Genomic DNA, 24,573 nt, shown 5'->3' with positions numbered 1-24,573 from the left:
CATTTATACGGAGATTTGATTAAACACAGGTGGATTCTATTTATCATCATCAGTAATTTGGGACAACATTGGATCATTCAGAGATCCTCACTGAACTTCTGGAGTGAGTTTGCTGCACTGAAAGTAAAGGGGCTGAATAATATTACACGCCCCACTTTTCAGTTTTTTATTTGTTAAAAAAGTTTGACACATCCAATAAATTTCATTCCATTTCATGATTGTGTCCAACTTGTTGTTGATTCTTCACAAAAAATTAGAATTTTACATCTTTATGTTTGAAGCTTGAAATGTGGCAAGATGTTGAAAAGTTCAAGGGGCCGAATACTTTAGCAAGGCACTGTATGCAACATCTAACTGGGTATACTGGGACCATAGGTAAACGCTCCAGTAGAATTTGAATGTAAAATCCTATTCACTACTCGATACGATGAACGCAGTGTAGTTAGTGAGTGAACTATCCAACACAGTGTCATTTCCCAGGTACGGTGCCGCTTTTAAGCAGCCAATAAAGTCTTACGCTGATATTTTAAGAGGTTATTTCCACTGCAGGAACATGAACTGCTCATGCATCCACTTTAGGAGGTTATCTGGTATATTATGTAGTGGCTCTGCACTCTGATTGGCTGGTTTGGTTACAGCTGAAATCACCTGACAGAGAGGAGGAGAAATGAAAAATAGCAGCTGCTTCGGTTCAGTCCCGCTGCCCCCCCCCATCCGACCTCTTGGTCTAGTCCAGTTCAGGACTGACCCACAGACCTCCAGGTCTGCTGGTCACCATCTCTGCTCACAGACGCTTCCCTGGATGTTTCTAAGGAACCAGCGCTGAGAGAGCGGACTGATGTTCAGGAGGAAGAGGCCGAGGAGAAGAGGAAGAGGGTGGGTGTAAAGAGGAAGCCCTTTGATTGGTTAAACAGGAGGAGCAGGAGCGGGTCTTTGAGGCACCAGAGGCCGAGATGCAGCAGAAGGTTTCGGTTTTCTGAAAAAGACAAAAACATGAAAGACGCCTTCTTTTTCTGAAGTTACAGAATATTCCTCAGGTTTCTAGACTTCATCAGTTAACAGTGTCTCATGATCTGGACACGTATCTACAGGCCTGGTAGATGTTCTTACAGAGGAGGAGGAGGAGGCTTTGCAGCGAAGGACGGAGCAGTCCTGTTGGTCTCCACCACCTGAAAACACAAGAGATAAAAAATGAACCTGCTCCATATAAATCTGTTTCAGTACAACAAATATGGTCATTTATTTCAACAGTGGTTGGCTCTAAAATAAGGTAAGAAAAAATCTAAGCAAAGCCCATTAAAACATAATAGACGTTTCCACAGAAATACACAAAATGAAATGTATACATTTAAAGACACAATTTAAATAACATTGTTAAAACGTTTTGTTCTTAGTTCTTCCTTTATTTGTGTTTATGAGAACCTTATTTAATATAGTTATTAAATGAAATAATATTTAATTTATTTAATCCAGCTGAATTCTATTTTATTAATGGCTTTTATCTGTTCTCCTATTTTATTTTATGTTATTAGATTTTTCCAAATTACTGTTATTTTTATTATTGTTTTAAACATTTTGTATTTCTTTTGGTTTTTGGAATGAATAAAATAAAAACTATATAAAAAGGTATTATTTTATTTTGTGTTATATTGCATTTGGCTGAAAACACCCAGAACAGTCCCATTCAAAGATCCTGTCCTTGTGTTCAGCTTCAGAGACCTTCACCTTTAAACTCAACTCGTCTTCATTCAGTAAAACAGTCGAGTCAAAAATGTCAGAAGCACAGAATGGACCACCAGCACCATGACAGTTGTTACTGTAGCAGTACTGTTGTAGTAGTATTACTGTAGAAGTATTGCTGTAGTAGTGAGTCAGAGTATTTTACCTCCTGTGGTGGCAGCAGCTGAGCCTGATGCTTCACATGTGGAGAAAATACAAGCTGTTAGTTGATTTTAATGAGCTTTAGTGAAAGCAAATTATTCACTGTCAGTAGCACAAACACACACACACACACACAAACACACACACACACACACACACACACACACACACACACACACACACACACACACACCTACTGACATCCATGGACTTGATCAGCCAATCAATCAGTGTTTTAAATGGCTGTGCAGCTGGTTTAGTAATGAGTCAAATGAATAACTAAAAGTGGATTTATGTAAGTAGATGATTAAAGCTCTGCAGTTTTACTGATCAGCTAATTAATTCATTATAAATAAATCACTGAAAGGATCTCAGCCTCTATAACCTCTATAACTTAACATTAGAAAAAGACAAAAATGTCTTAAAACCAACTGAACCAATGTACCCTGCAGCTGACCAGGTTCTCACCATCACCACCGTCATCATCACCACCATCATCTCCATCACCATCATCATCACCACCACCACCACCATCATCATCATCACCACCACCACCACCACCATCGTCATCATCATAATCATCATCATCATCACCACCACCATCACCATCATCACCACTACCATCATCATCACCACCACCGTTATCATCATCATCATCATCATCACCACCACCACCACCACCATCATCATCACCACCACTGTCATCATCATCATCATCATCACCATCATCCTCATCACCACCATCATCATCCCCACCACCATCATCATCACCATCATCACCACTACCATCATCATCACCACCACCGTTATCATCATCATCATCATCATCACCACCACCACCACCACCATCACCATCATCCCCACCACCATCCCCATCACCATCATCATCATCCCCACCACCATCATCATCACCGTCATCATCATCATCACCACCACCACCACCATCACTGTCATCATCATCATCATCATCATCATCACCACCACCATCATCATCATCACCACCACCACCATCATCATCATCACCACCACCATCTGGATGACTGTCCATTCCAGTGTCAGATGCTGTGCAGCTTGGAGGATTTTTCTTAATACTTTCTATTTTTGGACATTTGTTATGATGCATTGCCATGGCAACGGGGTTGTTTCTTACAACCGGGAGCAGCTGATTAATATCTCAAAAGCTCAAATAATACTTCAGCTACAACCCCAAATCCCTGATGAGTTGAAAAGGAGACGCCATGGATGGAGAGAAGGAGCTAAGAGAAGAGAGAGAAGGAGGAAGTTCAAACCATCTCTTCCGTCGATTTTGATGGGTAATGTGAGATCGTTGGGAAACAAGTTGGATGGACTCCAAGCCCTACAAAGGACCCAGCCAGAGTACCGGGCATGCAGTATTATGTGTTTTACTGAGACATGGCTGCAGGATCATATCCCCGACTCCAGCGTCTCTCTGCCGGGCTTTTTAACCATACGAGCTGACAGAGATTTAAAGAGGAGCGGCAAATGTAAAGGAGGTGGACTGGCAGTACTTGTGAACAACAGATGGTGTAATCCAGGACATGTTACTGTGAAGTGTAATCTCTGCAGTCCAGATATTGAACTGTTGGCAGTACGTTTTCGTCCATATTATTTACCCAGAGAGTTCACCAGTGTTATTTTGGTAACAGTTTACGTTCCACCTTCCGCTGTTGCCAACACTGCATGTGATGCCATCTGCTCAGTTGTTGCTAAGCTACAGACACAAAACCCCAATGCTTTTGTGGCAATTTCTGGGGATTTTAACCATGCTTCACTCTCTGCTACACTTCCAACGTTTCAACAGTTTGTCAGCTGCTCTACCAGAGAAAACAAAACGTTGGATTTGTTTTATGCAAATGTCAAGGACTCATACATCTCTACAGCAAGACCTCCTCTAGGCAAATCAGATCACAATCTTGTTTTTCTCTGCTTGAAATATAAGCCCCTTGTTCAGAGGCAACCTGTAATAAAGAGGACTGTGAGAAAATGGTCACAGGAAGCTGAAGAAGCCCTGCAAGGTTGCTTTGAGGCTACAGACTGGGACGCACTGTGCCAGCCACATGGAGAGGACATCAATGCCATGACTGAGTGTGTAACCGACTATATAAACTTCTGTGTGGATAACATCATCCCCACCAGAACCGTGAGATGCTTCCCCAATAACAAACCTTGGATCACCAGTGACCTGAAGGACCTGCTTAACAAGAAAAAAAGAGCCTTCAGAGAGGGAGACAGAGAATTATTGAGGAGTTTACAGAAGCAACTTAAAGTCAAGATAAGAGACAGCAAGGAGGTGTACAAGAAGAAGCTGGAGAGCAAGCTCCAGTAAAACAATATCAGAGATGTGTGGTCAGGAATGAAGAAGATCACGGGCTTCAGGCAGAAGGATGATCAGACCGATGGAGGTCTGGACAGAGCCAATGAACTGAACACATTCTTCAATAGGTTCAGTTCAGAAACAAGCTTCGCATCCTCCTCTCCTGGTCACAGCCAAACAGACATTCCACCTTCCTTTGACCCACAGGACCCACAGCTGTCCAGTAACACCTCAAATGTTTTATCTTCCACATCAGCCCTAGACCCTTCTGCTTCTACATGTTTGCCTTCAACCATATCAGAAGATGCTGATGCTTCCTTTGCTTCCCCCTTCCACCTGTGTGTCTCAAGAAGTCAGGTGAAGAGACAACTGGAGAGACTGAATAGGAATAAGGCTGCAGGTCCAGATCATGTCAGCCCTAGAGTCCTGAAGGCCTGTGCAGAGCAGCTCTGTGGGATTCTGCAGCACCTCTTCAACCTTAGCCTGGCCCAGAAGAAGGTACCGGTGTTGTGGAAGACCTCCTGTCTTGTTCAGGTACCAAATAAAACTCACCCATCAGTCCTCAATGACTATAGACATGTTGCCCTGACATCTCACATCATGAAGGTCCTAGAGAGACTCCTGTTGGTCCACCTGAGTAAGCAAACAGTAAACCATCAGGACCTCCTTCAGTTTACTTATCGCTGTGGAGTTGGAGTTGAAGATGCCATCATACACCTGCTTCAACAAACCCACTGTCATCTGGACAAAGCCAGCAGCACTGTGAGGATCATGTTCTTTGATTTCTCCAGAACATTTAACACAATCCAACCTGATTTGCTTTGTCAGAAACTCCAGAAGACTCAGGTGGAGGCCTCAACAATCTCCTGGATCAAAGACTACCTGACAAACAGACTACAGTTTGTGAGAACCCTGAGCATCCTCTTCATCAGACTTTTCTACAACAACAGAGTGTCTTCAGTCAGAGGCTTCTTCAGATCTGCTGTAAGACGGAGCGCTACAGGAGATCCTTCCTGCCCACAGCCATCAGCATCTACAACGACTCTTTGAGGAAACCTTCATAATATGAGCTACAACAACATTTAATTTTCCTTTGGGATTAATAAAGTATTTTTGAATTGAATTGAATTGAATCATCCCCATCATCATCATCATCATCATCACCATCACCATCATCATCATCATCATCATCATCATCACCACCATCATCATCATCATCATCATCATCACCATCATCATCATCACCATCATCATCATCACCATCATCATCATCACCACCATCATCATCATCACCATCATCATCATCATCATCATCACCGTCATCATCATCATCATCATCATCATCAACACCATCATCATCATCACCGTCATCATCATCATCATCACCGTCATCATCATCATCATCACCACCATCATCATCATCATCCCCATCATCATCATCCCCATCATCATTATCATCATCATCACCGTCATCATCATCATCATCATCATCACCACCATCATCATCATCATCACCACCATCATCATCATCACCACCATCATCATCATCATCATCACCATCATCATCACCACCATCATCATCATCATCACCATCATCATCATCACCATCATCACCATCATCATCATCACCATCATCATCATCATCATCATCATCACCATCATCATCATCATCATCACCATCATCATCACCTATCTGATACGCAGCATCACAGGCACGTTTATCACTTTAATTATTCATTTTTATGTCTATGAACAAGAAGAAGCAACAGTTTACCAAACTCACTCCATCTCTGACGATGCCGTTTGCGTTGCCGCGATTAACAGCTGGGGGCTGGGCTCTGGGAGGAGGTGCTCTACTGGGATTGGTCGAAGCTGCTCCATCAGCCCTAAAGACGAATAGGAGAAAGGTTCAGTGAACAGAAGAGATGATCAAGCACTGAGCATCCTCTTCATCAGACTGTGGATACAACAGTGTCTTCGGTCAGAGGCTTCTTCAGATCTGCTGTAATACTGTCCTCTACAGGAGGTCCTTCCTGCCTGCAGCCACCAGCATCTACAACGATTCATTGAGGAATCTTGTAGTTTGAGTTACATTTCACATCCTTTGGGTCACTTATTGCTGTGGTGATTAGGGTCTCAGAAAATGCTGAGTCACTAGTTGCCATATGTTGCAACCATCTGCCAGGGTGATTTGAGGTCAACATATTCGTGTTGGCGTGTCGCAGTGGGTTTTTACTTACTGGTATCCTTGTGACCTCTTCCTGCGGCTCTGTCCGAGTCGTCGCAGCAGCTCATTTCGGCGCAGGAAAACAAACGCTCCCAGAGCAAGCAGAGGAAGAACGAGGAAGAAGAAGACGAGAAGGCCATCCCTGAGAGACGTGTCCTTATCTGTGGACAACAGACAGTCAGTATGGAGCAGGGATACTGTTGCTCAGGTGCACGGCAGACAAAGTACCGTTCCAAGAGGGTCCGCTGTCCTCACTGCCTCCGTAACCTGAGAGCTCACAGAAAGGGGGAGCCCAGCCGTAATCGCAGTGACACTTCCTGTTACTGTTACACACCTGAGAGGTACACAGATACACTCGGGTCAGAACCCGCCTTGTCTCTCAGGCCGGTACCATCCATGTGTCTTACCCCATGTCTGTGGCACTTATTCTCCACATCACAGTCATAGTTCAGGACGTCCGCGTTGCGACACTCAAAGTTCATGCACACCTGCAGACCACAGAAGAAGAAAAAAGCTTCATCAGTTCTTCTGGTAACCTCCCCCTGGCCTCCCCCTTGTCCTTGTCCTCCCACTCACCTTATTGTCTCCACACTTGGTTCCTTCATTCACCATTCCCGGGTCAGGAACGTCTGAGCCCAGCATGAAATCGACTCCAAAACACTTGGCTCCGTGAATCGGAGTGGTAATGATCGACGGCTGGATGCCGAAAACAGTCCCCTCCTCAACGTTCAAGCACTGCAGTTTCCCGCAGAGAGCGTTTCTATGGAGACAGAGTCATGTGACCGGGAGGCTGCTTGGGACAGACTGCTCAAAATCAGCCCGACGGACCGCCTTTAAAGGTGTGTGTGTGTGGGGCGGGGTACCTGCTCTCACACTTCTTGTAGCCACTGTGTTGGTACCCACAGTTCCCGAAGCGGTCTCCTTTGCTGTTCACGTCTTTGAAGCAGATCTCAGGAGCAGCCGTGGCCTCTGCAGACGAGGAAGAATTAGATGGTTTCAGAACATCTGAATGGGTCAGGCTCTGAGCATAAAAGTAGAAAGGAGGAACCTACTGGCTCCAAACAGTGCTTGGCACTGTCCATCATGGTGCTGACACCTTCCGTTGTAACAGTAGGCCTGCTGGTTCCTGCAAGGATGTCCATTCTGAAACACACACACCAAGTTAGAGTGTGGCGCCCCCTTGAGGAACCTTGGCCCGCCTACAGGGAGACAGACAGGGAATTCGGGTCTCACCTGGACGAAGACGTCGCTCTGACAGAAGGAGGTGGAGCCGTTGCAGTACTCTGGTAGATCACACTCGTCTTTCCTGGAGCGACACACCGTTCCCCCTGGCAGGAACTGAACACAGAGACACCAAGACTCGCTTTGGTTCTGCAGTTTGTTTCAGAACCCAGTTCTCCCAAGGGTTGGCTGTGGTTACCTGACAGTTGGAGCAGCACTCTCCATACGCACACTGAGCTCCAGCCTTCAGTTTGCAGGTCTGATATTCACAGCAGAGGTCCTCCTCACACTCCTGGACACAATCACCCAGGCTCAGTTTTTCTGGACCAAACTTTAGGTTCTCAGCTGAAGACAGCAGAACCATCATTCAAAGTTTAAACGGGTCACATGAAGTTGGACTCCTGACCCAGCTATCATTTTGATCTCTTTTCCCACAGAATGATCAGCTTAGAGTGAGATGATGGCACTGACCCAGTGCAATATTCAGAACTTTTGTATTCAACTCCTCTCATGACCACAGTTTTATCTCCACATGAGCTGCTGTAATCAGGAGACGTTTTTAAAACACACACAAGTTTATGTTTTGTCACCCAACAGGAACAAAGCTTCAAACCTTCTCTGATCCACAGTCACACTCCTCTCCGACGTCCACCAGCCTGTTTCCACAGAAGGGGGCGCTGTAGGCATCATCGGGCCGAGGGACGTTCAGGAGACACGTCCCTCCTGTCGAGAGGATCATCTTCTCAAAGTCTTCGGCGCTGCAGCTGCTGAAGTTTTTTGATCCTCTGCAGAAACAAACATAAGAGCAATAAACAGGCTGAACATGAACGTTCTGGGATGGTTCTGTCTCAATGCCCCAATCCAGCTTTCATTTCTTCTCCATTCCAGACTTTCTGGTATCCTCCTAAGTGGTCTTACTAATAATACTTAAGGGTCTAGACTGAGACTGAGAGAAGAAGCAGCCAAAGTCCAGAAACAGTCACCGACCGACCTTCAGAAACTCCAGAGAACTGTTTCTCCAGACCACTTCGAGAGGTTACAGGAAGGTCTGGATGACAGGGAGGATTGAGGACCGTGCTGTGAGTTTTGACAGTGCTGAATGAGCATCCTACGTGGCTCCAGAGTGCATGATGCAGGCGGAGACGGGGCAGGTGCAGGAGCGTCCGTCGTCGTGGTTCATCCCGAGGTTGTGTCCGAGTTCATGGGCCACAATGGAGGCGAACGCGGGAATGTTGTTGTTGAGGAACTGAGAGGAGAGCAGGGAGAATGTACACAGGTGAGATTGGGTTCAGTATGGTCGGGTAAAAACTGTTTCAGTTCTTCTCTCCTTCAGTCATTACCGCGTTGATTCCTCCTCCATGACTTCTGGAGCAGACGGTGGAGACAAACGCCATTCCTGCTGTTACTCCAAAGTTCTTCTTTCTGCATCATCAAAAAGACCCTGATCACCACCAACATCCTCTCCATCTTCATCACCACCAACATCCTCTCCATCTTCATCACCACCAACATCCTCTCCATCTTCATCACCACCAACATCCTCTCCATCTTCATCACCACCACCATCCTCTCCATCTTCATCACCACCAACATCCTCTCCATCTTCATCACCACCACCATCCTCTCCATCTTCATCACCACCAACATCCCCTCCATCTTCATCACCACCAACATCCTCTCCATCTTCATCACCACCACCATCCCCTCAATCTTCATCACCACCACCACCCCCTCCATCTTCATCACCACCACCATCCTCTCCATCTTCATCACCACCAACATCCTCTCCATCTTCATCACCACCAACATCCTCTCCATCTTCATCACCACCACCATCCTCTCTATCTTCATCACCACCAACATCCCCTCCATCTTCATCACCACCACCATCCTCTCCATCTTCATCACCACCACCATCCCCTCAATCTTCATCACCACCACCACCCCCTCCATCTTCATCACCACCACCATCCTCTCCATCTTCATCACCACCAACATCCCCTCCATCTTCATCACCACCAACATCCTCTCCATCTTCATCACCACCACCATCCCCTCCATCTTCATCACCACCAACATCCTCTCCATCTTCATCACCACCACCATCCTCTCTATCTTCATCACCACCAACATCCCCTCCATCTTCATCACCACCACCATCCTCTCCATCTTCATCACCACCACCATCCCCTCAATCTTCATCACCACCACCACCCCCTCCATCTTCATCACCACCACCATCCTCTCTATCTTCATCACCACCACCATCCTCTCCATCTTCATCACCACCACCATCCTCTCCATCTTCATCACCACCACCATCCTCTCCATCTTCATCACCACCAACATCCTCTCCATCTTCATCTCCACCAACATCCCCTCCATCTTCATCACCACCAACATCCTCTCCATCTTCATCACCACCACCATCCCCTCCATCTTCATCACCACCACCATCCCCTCCATCTTCATCACCACCACCATCCTCTCCATCTTCATCACCACCAACATCCCCTCCATCTTCATCACCACCAACATCCTCTCCATCTTCATCACCACCACCATCCCCTCAATCTTCATCACCACCACCACCCCCTCCATCTTCATCACCACCACCATCCTCTCCATCTTCATCACCACCAACATCCTCTCCATCTTCATCACCACCAACATCCTCTCCATCTTCATCACCACCACCATCCTCTCTATCTTCATCACCACCAACATCCCCTCCATCTTCATCACCACCACCATCCTCTCCATCTTCATCACCACCACCATCCCCTCAATCTTCATCACCACCACCACCCCCTCCATCTTCATCACCACCACCATCCTCTCCATCTTCATCACCACCAACATCCCCTCCATCTTCATCACCACCACCATCCTCTCCATCTTCATCACCACCACCATCCTCTCCATCTTCATCACCACCACCATCCCCTCCATCTTCATCACCACCACCATCCTCTCCATCTTCATCACCACCACCATCCTCTCCATCTTCATCACCACCACCATCCTCTCCATCTTCATCACCACCAACATCCTCTCCATCTTCATCACCACCAACATCCTCTCCATCTTCATCACCACCAACATCCTCTCCATCTTCATCACCACCACCATCCTCTCCATCTTCATCACCACCAACATCCTCTCCATCTTCATCACCACCACCATCCTCTCCATCTTCATCACCACCACCATCCCCTCCATCTTCATCACCACCAACATCCTCTCCATCTTCATCACCACCAACATCCTCTCCATCTTCATCACCACCAACATCCTCTCCATCTTCATCACCACCAACATCCTCTCCATCTTCATCACCACCACCATCCTCTCCATCTTCATCACCACCAACATCCTCTCCATCTTCATCACCACCACCATCCTCTCCATCTTCATCACCACCACCATCCCCTCCATCTTCATCACCACCAACATCCTCTCCATCTTCATCACCACCAACATCCCCTCCATCTTCATCACCACCACCATCCTCTCCATCTTCATCACCACCACCATCCCCTCCATCTTCATCACCACCACCATCCTCTCCATCTTCATCACCACCAACATCCTCTCCATCTTCATCACCACCACCATCCTCTCCATCTTCATCACCACCACCATCCCCTCCATCTTCATCACCACCAACATCCTCTCCATCTTCATCACCACCAACATCCTCTCCATCTTCATCACCACCAACATCCTCTCCATCTTCATCACCACCAACATCCTCTCCATCTTCATCACCACCAACATCCTCTCCATCTTCATCACCACCACCATCCTCTCCATCTTCATCACCACCACCATCCTCTCCATCTTCATCACCACCACCATCCTCTCCATCTTCATCACCACCAGTTTCACCGTCAGACTCACAGGATGAGCTGAGCCGAGTCGTGTCGGCGCCGAGGAACCAGGTCCTTCTCCCTCCACTGCGTGAAACGGCTCAGCACCTCCCCGGCTCCTCCCTCTGTGCTGATTAGATTCTGCGTGGTCCAAATCTCCAGACCGACTAGGACCACCCGAATATTCAGCTGCATGTAGATCTGCTCGCATTCATCGACACAGAGACAAAAACAGGACCTTAAAGACCCCTTTTCACATTCATCCAATATAATATTTATTATGGACGCAAAACTAACTTCGGTATCGGTCCGATAAGTAAAACTGGGTCGATTAACAACCAATGCTCATTTCCATGCTGTTGTTGTTAGTGTTTCTGGACGGGGGGGGGGGGGTCATGTGGTATCTGTTTGGTCATGTGACAGAGATGGTGATGCAGCGTAGGATTGTGGGTAGTTTAACTGTAGCAGAGAAGCAATATCAGCGGTGTGGTCGTTTTCCACCGGGTCCAAAAATATATAAGATGTAAACAATGTCTGTAAATACAAAGGAGTCAAGGTGACGCTAATTAGTTTGGGTCAACTGTCTTTGGGTCCAGATATGTCAGTAAATGTCTCACAGTACTCTGGGTGACAACACAACCCGCCTGAGTGCAGTTCAGGTGGTCCAGTTTGTATCCATGGAGACAACCAAGCCACTCCTAGTTCAGACCACCTCAATCAGATCCGACTCATTCCTCCTCCTGTACAGAACCATGTGTTTTAAGCTCCCTCTCCGTGTATGTGTGATTAGTACGATGCTGAATAACAGCAGAACATCTCCATGGCTCAATCCAAGCAGGAATCAGAACAGAACCAGTTCCTGCAGGCGAGACATTTCCTGAACCTCTTATCTGCATCAGTGTGTTTGTTATAAGGTGAACTTGTCTTATGTTCTAACGATCCAACTTCATGTTTGAATGATACAACGTTTGAAGCATATCGTCAGCGGCTCCACAAGGAAATCTTCTGCTCAGGGTAAAGACCAGGTTCCTCCTGAACCCAGATGTTTGGTAACGTCAGAGTGAAGCTGTTTAAGGTGTGTGTGTGTGTGTGTGTGTGTGCACTTACAGTGTCTATGAAGTTAGCCAGGTGGACCATCTCCTCTGTGACCGCCGTCTCATTTGCATTCATGTGTTTATACTGCAGAAGAAGAGAGCTTCAATCAGCACAGAGACTATGAGGAACACGGGGCTGTGTGTGTGTGTGTGTGTGTGTGTGTGTGTGTGTGTGTGTGTGTGTGTCTCACTCTGTCATTGTCGACCACCAGCAGCAGCTCCACATAGTGAGTCTTATGGAGAACTGCTCTCCTTATCTGGAAAACAAACAGCCAGGTTAATGATTAACACCTGAGGGTTGATCAAGGTGTGTGTGTTTTCACAGTCTAACCGCTGAGACATATTTTGCTAATTTTATCAATGAACATCAGCTGAAACCACGTTCTGAACCAAGAAACCATCCTCCCCAGGTCCCTGTGTGTGTATCTGGGAATAATTTGCATCTTTCTGAGATCTTCCTTCATGTTTCCTGGTGGACATTTGATCAGTGCATCTGGTCAGGTTATCTGTAGATCTTTTCTTGACACCTTTGAGATCATTTTTAATCTTTTTGGTTGCATTGATGTTCTTAAAAATAGTTTTCTCCACATCTTTAAGGAATAATTTTAAAGTAGCTGGTTTCAGACATTAAGACCCATCCTTAAAATGTTCTTAAACAATAAACGGACATCTCGTGGCGCCCTTGGCCTTTATTGTGAGTAATCAGACAAGAAACATTCAGGTAGAAGGGGAAAGATGTGCAGCAAAAATCTCAAGGTCGGGAACCGAACCCAGGACGGATCCAGGTCATTTTCTCTTTCTGAGACAAGTTATCTTGATTTTGGTCATCTTGTGTGTTATAGCTTGGTTTAAATCATCTTTTTGGACCCCTACTCTCTCTTCTTGGTTATTTTTTGTCTCTTTCTGGTAAATTTCTGTTTCTTTACATTTATTTTGTGTCGTGTTTCGTTGTGCTCATTAAAAATTTGTTCTGGTTCTGAATGTGGCTGTATTACTGTCTGACTTTCAGTCAGAGGAAAGGATTGGATTCAAACCCTCACCATGCGTGGACCTGCATCTGTGCACCAGAACTCACCCTGCTGTGCTGTCTGTGGTGGACCTCCTGTGGTTCGTACTGAGCATGCTCCGTAGCGTTGCTGTACTCATGCTCATAGTGAGGCGTTCCACATCCTCTGGGCTGTGACATCACATCCTGTAGGCGGTACAGCAGGTGCTGCTTGGGGGCGGAGTCTAGTGGCTCGATCCCGTAGCTGTCGTGGGTCAGATGCAACACTCCTCTGAGAAAGAAGAAGACAACAAAACATCAAAGTATTTAAGTGAAAATGTTATGAGGTAACTGACAAATAAAAACACTCCCGGCAGACAAATCTGAGGGACAAACTCCCAAACCGTGATTAATGACTAAAAACTGCTTTACAGAGAGTCAAAACATGTCTGCATCATCGCACATTTCATCATTTAACAAGCCCAGGCTCGGTTCTGTGACCTGAATATTCCCACAAAGAAAGAGGACCTCCCTGAGGCCCACAGTGGGTGAGAATTACTGAGGAATCACAGAAACATCGAAGCCACCAGTGGAGGGAAATATTCAGCAGAGAAAACTGAAGCTGAAAACTGTTCTGACCCAGCTTCAGTTCACAGGTTCTGGTAAAACCTTCCATATCTGCTGAAAATGTGTTTTTGCCTTATTAATGAGTGAAAGGCAGCCATGTTGGCTCTGTGGCTGACTAAAGCCATGCACAGTTTGGGTCTTTGGTACCTGAGGCCGCTGCAGATGCTCATAGCCACAGCAGAACCCTCCATGTTCTGAACGAAGCCCTGATAGTGACAATGGTCCTGTAACACAGAGAGGTGATACCAGGTCATTCCAGCAGGGGGAGCTAGGGAGATGTTCTAGACAGGAAAACTGGAGCTGATGGCGCTGGTCCAGCTTCCTGTGTGAGTCCCACAGGAGACCGCGAAGCACTTCCTCTATCTGTGTGTGTGTGTGTGTGTGTGAGAAACTTTAACTCATCGCATTCCACCCACATCTTTCACTTCCTCTTTATCAGCTTTTATGTTCCTGCTCCTCAACCCGTGACGGCTAAAGAGTGGGCCGGGGCCAAAGGGGGCCCCGCAGCTGATGACCTTTGGCCCCTGACTGGGTCCAGTCTGTGTCCAGCTCCTCTCACAAACTGTTTCGTCTTTAGAGCTTCTTGAGCTCCAGAGCTGAAGGACACACAGAGGGAAACAGGCCTGCTGCTCAGAGTTGGAGATATCTCTGCAGGTTTTCAGACTTCCAGCTTCCAGGAAGTGACACATGATCTGTTTCCTGTCAGCTGCAGCTCATCATCACATTGGACCAGAAGCTGCTTCATCAACAATTACACCTCCTTCAGCTTCTCAGCAGTTTTCATCCCTTGAAGATCCATGAACGCTTCATAACCACATCCTGAATGTATGTTCTGGATTTGGGTCCCTGTGGTTCTGAACCTGTGTTTGGATAAGACATGCGGAACTCGTAAACCAGAACTAATTCTGATCAGAATGATATTCCAGATCAGGGTTCAGATTCCCCTTCTGATCCAGATTTAGATCCTAGTTATACTCATTTAGATTCTGATCCTATCTCAAACCTGAACCAGGTCCTGATCCAGATCTGGCCCAATTCCTGGGGTAGTAAATCCTGATCCGGATGGCAGTCCCCCTGCATCAGAGGCCTTTGCTTCGTGTTTGTAAATTTAAGTGATAGATGCTGACATCCACGTGTAGAAAGCTATAACAGAACCAGATTAATAATAAGAATCAGAATTCGGATCCGGCCCGGGTCATTTGAAAGAGTGAAAGTTGTCTGAGAGGATCCAGTTCAAAGCCGAGTGCATTCATTCTTCATGCGAGTTAAAACGTTGGGGCGTCCCTCCTCTGCAGTGAACTCCGAGCAGAACTCAGGGAGCGCAGTGGGTCAGCAGACAGGAAACCGATTCAAGACACCAGAACTGAGGGAACTCCCAGCATGCCTCAGGCTCTGGGAAAATCTGGTCCCAGTAAAACAAATGGCTTCAGCTGTTTCTTACACGTTGCTTCAGGTCTTCACTGACTGGGTTCTGGAAGAATTTGGGAAAATGGGTCCGTTATGGAATGGATCAGGCCGTTTGGGTTTGAAGAAGCAAACATGTTGGTATTCATGAAAAACATGTCAACTTCCTGTCAGCCTCACTAAAACTAGACCTGAGCAACATGGAAGCCTTTCAGAACCACAATCTGGACTTGAACGGACACAGAGCTGATGGAAAGTATTCACACCCTGAAAGGTTCCTGCAGTTTTTGCCTCATTTAAAAGTTTCAGATCAAACTAATGTTCATATCAGACATTATTCCTGTAATAAAGGAGACCGTTAGCTCCTGTTCTCCCTCCGGTTATCTTCGCCTGATGAAACTGAGCTCAGCAGAGACGGGTCAAAGTCCAACTGAGAGTTTCAACCTAAAACACAGAGCATAGAACAACGTGCAGAATGTCGCCTAAAGATGACATCACAACCACTGTGCTTCGGCAGGTGGTCGACACGTTCTGATGGTTTCTGCACTAAAATCGTGGTTTGGACCAACCCTAACTCAGATTTATCCCAGAAACATCTTCACCTGTTTTAACAACCTCACCTGGCTCCAGGTGGGCACCCTGTGTGGTCACATGATGAAGAGTGGGTTACCTGCACAGGTGGTCCGGATGTGATCAGGGATCCGTTCGGACTGTAGGTGAAGACGGTGAAGTCTGGCGGCAGCAGGAGCCTAGAACCAAGAGCAGCTCATTAACAGGAGAAAACCAGCAGCATGTAAACGACAACATGAAGTCTCCTTGGGCTGAACCCTGCAGAGATGAACATCTGCTCCGACCGAGAAACCTCAGCTCCTGAAGCAGAACCAGGAACCATGTTCTCTCTGAGGATTAGCAGAACCTGGATGGATCTTTGATCTCTGTATGGTAGAAACAAGAACAAATTTTGGATTGTCTGAGCTGGTCCTTCTAAAGAGAAATGAGGGGAGGAGACGTTTCTTTAGCTTCCTTAAAAATATTTGAAGAAATAAAGACTTGAGATAAATTTTCAACTTGGAGACCAGAGGAGAACGTTTGATGTGGTGAAACCTTATCAGGCAGCCCTGTTTCCTGATAAACTTCAGACCTTGATCCAGTGGGAATATGCTGGAGTTTATCTGCGACTGTTCTTCATATCTCCAGGGTAAAACTAAAGCAAGCTGGCCTCTGATTGGCTGCGGCCTTCAGGCTCCTACTGAACTTGGTTGAGTCAGTCGTCAGCAGGTTGCCATCACATCTTCAGGCCAAACAAAGTGACGTCAGAACATGTGGAGAACACTGATTGAGGAACCTGTAGCAGAGATCCTGGTGTAAATAATCAGAGAGTAGATAGGACGGTCTGAGAGCATGAAGCTTCTGAGACGCTGCAGCTGGGAGCTCAGTGTGGAGCAGGTTCTGCAGAAAGACCAGAGATCTGCAGCTCTGGGCTGCTGCTTTGGTTCTGACCATGATTATGATGGATTTTAACAATGAATCAGAGACCTGAAAGCTCCAGCTGAAGATGCTGGAAAGTTTCTGCTTCCAGCTGAACCTCTACAACATGGTCTCTGCTTTGCATAAATCTGCCCTCCAGCTATGTGTTAAACAGAACCGACACAGAATTGGTTCTGGTGGAACATCCAGTTCTGGTTTGAAACCTGTTTGTGACTCGGAGTCACTTCCTTAGGTTTTTCCTTCTGAAGCACCGACTCCAGGTCCAGTGGAACCTTGGTGGAGCAGCACCACGGAACCAATCTGACCTCTGAGCGGCAACACGAAGAGAAGTCAGATCATCTGGTCTGGGATGGGATGAGGTCTCAGTTAGCAGAGCTGCAGTGGACCTTCATGGATGTGAGAAGCAGTCAAAGAGGTTCTTCACCCAAACTCACTCATTTCTCTCCAGGTGAACGAGCAGATCGTCTCCATCCACAGGGATGATAAAGGAAACCTGCAGAAACACACACACACACACACACACACACACACACACACACACACACACACACGTTAATCACAACAGGATTTAGCATTATTGATGGAGAATTCAATGCTGATCCTGAAGAATAACTCCTGAAGGTCTCCTGCTATCCTGAACACTACAATGACTAAGGTGTTGGGAGAAGGAAATGGGATATTACAAGTAGGGAAAACTGGTTTCACTGGGCATGCTTGAAGAAACCCATGGGCTCAAGTCAGAACTAAAGGGCACATATGAGCTGACTGTACTGGTGATGGACAGAGAGGTGGAGACAGCAGGGTCAGAGGAGGAGAGGTGGTCATCAGCCAGGTTTCTATCAGACGGGTGGAGAGCTGACTCTTATAAATATAGGATGAACTGATTGGTTGGAAGGAGCGATGCAAAACGACCTGCTGCAGCTCTGCAGGAACTCCTGCATCAGCCAACAGATCTTCATCTTCATCAGCAGTAGAGGAAGCAGAGCCAGGTCCAACAGGAGGAGGAAGGCTGCCACTGAGACCTTCAACAGAATGACTGATAATCTGCAACTTCCTGACTGCTTCTGACCTCTGATTCACATTAAACACGGCATAACTTCATGATTCCAGGTTCATCTTTAGTTGATCAGAACAAAGTCTGAGACTTCCACCAGGAAGAATGCAGAGAAGAAGCCACAGAGGAGGTAAACGGTGGAGAGGGTCAGGTTGCTGAAAGTAACAAACTGAACCAGGAGACACAGACACACTGATGAAATGCTCTGTAGGCTGTACTGTCCAGCACCGTGGTCCACTCTGGTTGATGTTAATAGGCTTCATGAATAATACTGAAGAAATGTTGTTCTGGGGTCAGCTTGGTCCTCAGAGAAAGAAGAAGCTGAACATCTGGAAGCAACCACATGGACATCATATCCTACATGGTTGATATCACTGTGATTCCCATTTTAAAAAACAACTTGGATTTTCTGTTCATGCGCATTTCATTACTTTTCTTTCCACTGTGTGAAGAGGGAAATATGAGATATCTTCATGTGATTTCCACCTCTGACAGATTTTCTTCTGTCCTGATTATTAGTTTATTTATTTATTTTTTGCTAATGATAATAAACCAATGAATCATATCTGTTCTCAGCAAATCCAAACTGTTTTAATCACATCAACCTCAAATCTTTAGAATAACGTATAATTTGTTGGCATTATCATCTTTAGTCGGCTCTTACCAACTGTTATTTGGTCTACCTTGATAGATCTTTTGCACAATGTTTGCACACCATTTCTAGCAATATGTCGTCTACCAAGTTAAAGTCAAAATTTAAACCTAAATGTGTGACTCAATAGTCATACAGCTAACTAGCGTATGCTAGGGTTAGCTTATTGAAGTTAGCATTAGGCTGCATTAACCAATGGTGTGTACAGTACCAGAATACCGAACAATACAGTATTCTGTCATGTAACAAAAATAATAACTATAATTCAAACAACATTATAGAACAGCTGACTCACTATATAGTGAGTCAAAATCAGCTGAAGTTTGACCACCAAGACACAATAACAGATCCACTACACTGTACATGCATTGGTGGTGGTTAGTATATTAATGCTAAAGTTAGTATCAGCATGACAATGTTAGCGTTAGCATGTTAGGTGGGTTCTAAACGTACTGTAATACAGTTACTCTGGTCACTAGTTTCACTGGATGATGTGACCATTTTAATGCACTATATACTCGACAAAGAAAGTAAAGTTACAATTGTTATTTTAATGACTCATATACCATTCAACTCACTAGCATCACTAACACGCTGGTGTTAACTTAGCATTGTTAGCGTAAGGATATGACGTTACCTAAAACAGAATTGCATTATCTGCATGGACCAATGTAATAACTGACCACTTCTTTACTCCATCAATTGATGATAAACGACATTTCAAAAATTACTGCAAAATAGCATTGGCATGCTAACATTAGCATACCATATCTGACACTCGCATTTGCGCACTCTGTTAATAAGAATAAAAACCTCTCGTCTGTTTCTCAAGACAGTGGCTTTCAAATGGGGGCCACGCACCCAGGGGGGCCGCCAGGGTGCACTAAGGGGGCCTCAGAAAGGTTGGGGATGACATAAAAAAAAAAATTTAGTGTGATTATAATTGTGTAATCATATTTTAATAATATTCTTACATTAAAGAAATGTATTGATTATTGAATAGTTAGTAAAATACTTTTAAAAAAACTAATGTTTCTGTGGGTTTTGCAACAGGGGGTCCCCGCCCAGAAGCTAATGCTGTTTGGAGGACCATGGTATGGAAAAGTTTGGGAACCCCGTGTCTCATGAAATTTGGAGGAAACTGGATCACCAAGGCAGAACCAACAGTTCTGAACCCGCAGCTGCTGGTTAAAGGACTCCAAGGTCACCTAAACTTATGACTCACCTGGCAAATATTTCTGCTGCAGATCTCTGCAGGTGTGTCATTAACACACACAACGCACACACAGCGCTGCCAGGTTGGTGTGTGTGTGTTTGGGTGTTAGAGGTGAGTCAGGACAGGAACTCAGTATGGCCTCCATCATCATCGTAAGCAGCAGCAGGTCTTTCTGTCCTCTAACTCAGCGAGCCTCAAAGGTCCATTTGTCCTAGTAGTTACAAACCCAGCCCAGTGTTTCTGGTTCTGACAGCCAGCCTTATGTTTGTTGTTTATTTGCTGGGTGGAAACACTTTGGAAGAATATTTTGGGATCAGAACAGATCTTGTTCTGTTTAACTCTTAAAAAGAACCGAGTCTGCAGTTTTATTTTGAATTACTCTAACTTTATTTAAATTGACCAGAGAGCTGATTATATTCACTGAAGCTCAGCTAAACTGTGTGTCATGACAGCATTTTCAAGCAGCCTCTGGTTTCTGTAGGGACACACGTTGAAACACGCGTTCTAGATTCGATTCATGCTTCAGCCTTGTGTGTGTGTGTGTGTGTGTGTGTGTGTGTGTGTATGTGTGTGTGTGTGTGTGGGTGGGGGGGTCTGTTCCAGCATGCTCTCCACAGGACTGAAAACGTAGCTGCTCTATCAGCTCAGCTCTTCAGTCTGAACGTGTCGCTGTCTTTCTGCAGGATTCACAATGAGGTGTTGACTTTTCACAAACACAGAGCCTGATGCTGGTCTGCAGATCTAAGCAACTTAGTTTCTGGTGGAAGACCATCAACCTGCTGACCGAACCTGACCTCTGTTTCCATAGAAATGCCCACTGACAGAAGGAGGAAGTCCTCGCTCAGTTTCTGCAGCCTGCTGCTAAGCATGTGGAGCAGAGACAAGAAACTCGCCCAGATTAGTTGTGGAGGTTTGGATCAATTTATTCGTCCAAAAATCATAACACAAAGCTTGAAACAAAATGCCCTTTCCCACCTTTCCATTGGTTCAATAAGCTGCTAAGTTCTTCAAATACACAGAAAGACTTTTTCAGAACTGGATCTGCACATCCACATTCAGAGCTGGGAAAAAGTATTTACCACCTTAGAGATTCCTGCTGATTTTTACATCTTGTCCCACTTAAATTTTTCAGAAAATCAAACAAATGTTAATATGAGCCAAAGATAACCCGACTAAATATAAAGAGCAGTTTTCATATGATGATTTCATTTACTGAGGGAAAAAAGCTCCAAACCAGCCTGGCTCTATGTTAACAATTACATTATTTAGAAAGCTGAGTTAATTTGATCAGCCAAACCCAGACCTGATTACTGTCAGACATGTAGAATCAAGAAATCAATTAAATAAAACCTGTCTGACAACATGAAGTAGGCTAAAAGATCTCAAAAAGCAACACATCATGCCCTGACCTTAAGAAATGAACAAATAATGAACCCAGGAGGTCACAGGAGACCCCAGAACACCTGAAGCTCTGCAGGCCTCAGTGCCGTAGGTAAGATCAGAGGTCAACAATATGAAAGAGAGACTGGGTAAAAATGGACTCGTGGGAGAGTTTCAAAGTCAGAACCACTGCTGACCTAAAAGATGCTCTGGAGATGATTTGCTGGTTCAGGACCTGGAGGACTGTCTGAAATTGATGGAACCACGAATTCTGCTCTCAGGCAGAATGTGCAGCCATAACTTGGTGATCTTAAGCTCATCAGCAAGTACAGTGCATCTCTGAATGGGTAAACTAATAATTGAATGGAGTGGCCTAGTCAAGGTCTGAACTTAAGTCCAACTGAGATATTTTGCTGTGACCTTAAAAAAGGCTGTTCCTGCTGAAAAACTCTCCAATGTGTCTAAATTAAAACAAAGCAAAGTTGGTCAACATTCCTCCACAGTGATGTTACAGACTCCTTACCATTTATCATAAACGCTTTCGGCCAAGGGTGGAACAACCAATTATTAGGCTTAGGGGGTGATTACTTTTTCACATGGGACCACGTTGTTGGGACAAAAGGTAAAAGCAAGAAATCTGTAAGAGGGTAATTAGTTTTTCGTAGAACTGTATGGATAATGAGCACTTTCTAGAAATCTTCTATGATAATCACAGAGCAAATCGTTTTCTTGACAAAGACAAGATGTGAATGCCAAATAGAAAAAACACAGAGTGAGCGCTCCCTCTACAAAGATTATGCATGCACTGGCCTGTCAATTTGGATTTAAGGGAAAGAAGAACCCACAGCTGAAGGAAGAGGACGTAACACGGTTCATGCCTCAGCTACAACAAATAACTAAAGCAGGGAGTCAACAGCCAGACCACCAAGACAACTGAAGCTGTTTTTTGTGAGTAGATTGTTGATAAAATACTTTTACTGCGGTTTTAGCATGAAACATCAGCTGCTGTCTGCAGATTACAACCTCTGATTTAAACTGCTAAACAATCCGCCTACATGATAATTAGTTTCAGATGCAACTCATTTCTTCTCAGTGTCTGAGCCAAATGAAGGACAGAGCATCTGACTGCAGCTGCCGTCAGGTTTTGTACCATTTTAATCTCCATCCACAACAGATGCAGCTTTAGCTTAAAGTGACCTTTTAGGGCCAAGCAAGATGCTATTGAGGTTAAACTAACTGCAGAGTGACTAGGAGTGATGCTGTGTAAAACGTCATTACCTGATTGGGTGGTCTTCCATCAGCGTCCCTCCTCAGCCTGCCTCCTATTGGTTGAGGGACAGTCAACTGGTACGAGGAGAGATGCTCCGTCTGCTGAGAGCCTGCAGGAAATGAAACCAGATGATTCACTGCTTTCATGTTTCAGTTTGTTAAATCCACCAACAGATCACTGAAAAGTTCAAAATAAGGATAAAATCAGCCAGACGACGTCCCATATAAATACCATGGTTGCTAAGCTGTCTCAGCCAGGGTTGGCTAACCTAGGCTAATGTATGTTCTGCCTTTCAGAGCTTGTTAAAGTAAAAACGAACTGCATCATCCTTTAGCTGAGCACCCGCTGAATTCATTGAAAAGCTTTATGTGAATCACTTTGCTAGAAAACCTCATTTTCCTCTTGTCAAACAGCATGTTTGAGACTAAAGAAACGGAAACAGTGCATCTGTTACGGGCTGCTGCCCGAGGGTCCCATTTAAAACATCTTCTCTAGGTCTTTAAATCCATTATCAGGATGTTGTTTAGAATGATGACCTGTTCAGCCGAACATTTGGTCAAAATCTAGAAGTAAATCGTCAGAAATCTGCTCAAATTCAGGAATCTGTTCAACATCTGTACAAAATCAGGAATTTTACACAACTGTGAATCAGGAATCTGTTTGGAGTCCTGAATCTGTTCAGAAACAGTTTTTCAGGATTCAGGGAGTTGGGAATTTGTAAAGGATCTTGGCAAAGATCTAATTTAAAATTGGTTCTTTGCTGGTGAAAAGAAAATGTCACATTTATTAAAATGTGTGTCCGTAAAGTCGCAGAACATTCTGGGAACTGGTTCCGTTTGCAAACTGAACTCACAGAAACGTCTTTTCGATCTGGTTAAAAACAAACAGATTCCCTGGCAGCTTCTGAACGGGAGTTCCCTCCTGGGTCCTCTGTGTTTCTGAGCACATCCTGCGTGGAATATGGATGTCCACAAACAGGAAAGGTGTGGTCACCTGTCTCCATCTGTGATGTCATCAGTAAAGTAACCAGTAGAAATCCAAACCAGAAAATAAAAGTGAGTCAAGAACAGCCTGATGTCCTCACAGAGACACAAACACCAGAGTACATTGTGTGTGTCTCTCCATCTGTCTCTGACTGCGTGGGCTCGTTAATCTGTAACCATGGTAACGGGTAATGACCCCTCTGTCCGTGTGGACCTGCCTGCGACCGCCTCACGCCTCTACATGATTGGAGATTCAGTTTCTATTGAAGTTTTGTTCACCTTCAGCTCTTTCAGCCTCTGCAGCTCAGCTCTGACCTTTGACCTGTTGTTACCTAAAGTCTTTGTGTTCACATTACAGCCGGCTTAGCTGCTGGAAACTGGAGCCACCGTTTATGAACAACTCCGTTTGTTTCACTTACAGGATGAATCCAGGAAAAGACTAATTCAAGAAAATCTGTTGGCAGAGGCTGAAGAACCTGAAGAAACCCAAAGAAGAGACACAGAACCTGAAAACAGGTACACCCTCAATGCTTCCCCAGGAATGAATTGTAATGTTGTGGCCAGAAGCTGCTGATCAGAAGTACAGATGAATCATAATTAGGGTAAGCTCCTCTAGAAGCGCAGAAGTTCTATCAGTTTGCTGCTCACAAGCATCCAAGTGTGAGTTAACACGATGTCAAGCCTGAAAGACATCGGCAATGACCTCAGAGCAGCAACTGTTGGTGTCCCTAAACCTGAGAAGGTTCAAAGGTCATCTCCAAACTATCTGAACTCCATCATCCTACAGAGAGGAAGATTATTCCCAAGAGGAAAACATCTCAGACAGCTGCCGATCTTCCCAGGAGTGGACGTCCCAGCAGATTCAGCCCAAGGTCAGAGCGTGA

General features: G+C 45.2%; 1 protein-coding gene across 7 annotated transcripts in view; it reads right to left on the bottom strand.

Annotated features, from left to right (window-relative positions):
• Window positions 1–255: 255 nt before the first annotated feature.
• Window positions 256–24,573, bottom strand: part of adam9 (ADAM metallopeptidase domain 9) — a 28,830-nt gene continuing 4,512 nt past the window's right edge. Inside the window, exons 2-24 of one of the 7 annotated variants that reach the window (XM_047380437.1) lie at window positions 22,715–22,815; window positions 17,569–17,627; window positions 16,317–16,395; window positions 14,390–14,466; window positions 13,706–13,907; window positions 12,822–12,887; window positions 12,644–12,715; window positions 11,568–11,737; window positions 9,005–9,086; window positions 8,777–8,910; window positions 8,278–8,449; window positions 7,864–7,956; window positions 7,677–7,781; window positions 7,496–7,586; window positions 7,307–7,412; window positions 7,020–7,203; window positions 6,851–6,931; window positions 6,672–6,777; window positions 6,457–6,604; window positions 5,991–6,102; window positions 1,886–1,915; window positions 1,111–1,169; window positions 257–976 (exon numbers count right to left, since the gene is read on the bottom strand). In XM_047380437.1, the coding sequence (XP_047236393.1) occupies window positions 907–976; window positions 1,111–1,169; window positions 1,886–1,915; window positions 5,991–6,102; window positions 6,457–6,604; window positions 6,672–6,777; window positions 6,851–6,931; window positions 7,020–7,203; window positions 7,307–7,412; window positions 7,496–7,586; window positions 7,677–7,781; window positions 7,864–7,956; window positions 8,278–8,449; window positions 8,777–8,910; window positions 9,005–9,086; window positions 11,568–11,737; window positions 12,644–12,715; window positions 12,822–12,887; window positions 13,706–13,907; window positions 14,390–14,466; window positions 16,317–16,395; window positions 17,569–17,627; window positions 22,715–22,815 (2,399 nt within the window). In that variant the 3' untranslated portion in view covers window positions 257–906. Of the gene's footprint in view, window positions 977–1,110; window positions 1,170–1,885; window positions 1,916–5,990; window positions 6,103–6,456; window positions 6,605–6,671; window positions 6,778–6,850; window positions 6,932–7,019; window positions 7,204–7,306; window positions 7,413–7,495; window positions 7,587–7,676; window positions 7,782–7,863; window positions 7,957–8,277; window positions 8,450–8,776; window positions 8,911–9,004; window positions 9,087–11,567; window positions 11,738–12,643; window positions 12,716–12,821; window positions 12,888–13,705; window positions 13,908–14,389; window positions 14,467–16,316; window positions 16,396–17,568; window positions 17,628–22,714; window positions 22,816–24,573 lie in introns of those variants that run through there. The other 6 variants (XM_047380438.1, XM_047380440.1, XM_047380439.1 and 3 more) reach the window with 6 other exon arrangements.

The sequence above is a fragment of the Girardinichthys multiradiatus genome, chromosome 12 (genome assembly GCF_021462225.1).
Source record: "Girardinichthys multiradiatus isolate DD_20200921_A chromosome 12, DD_fGirMul_XY1, whole genome shotgun sequence".
NCBI lineage: Eukaryota > Metazoa > Chordata > Actinopteri > Cyprinodontiformes > Goodeidae > Girardinichthys > Girardinichthys multiradiatus.
The sequence above is the reverse complement of the archived record's forward strand: the minus strand, read 5'-3'. Positions and strand labels throughout refer to the sequence as shown.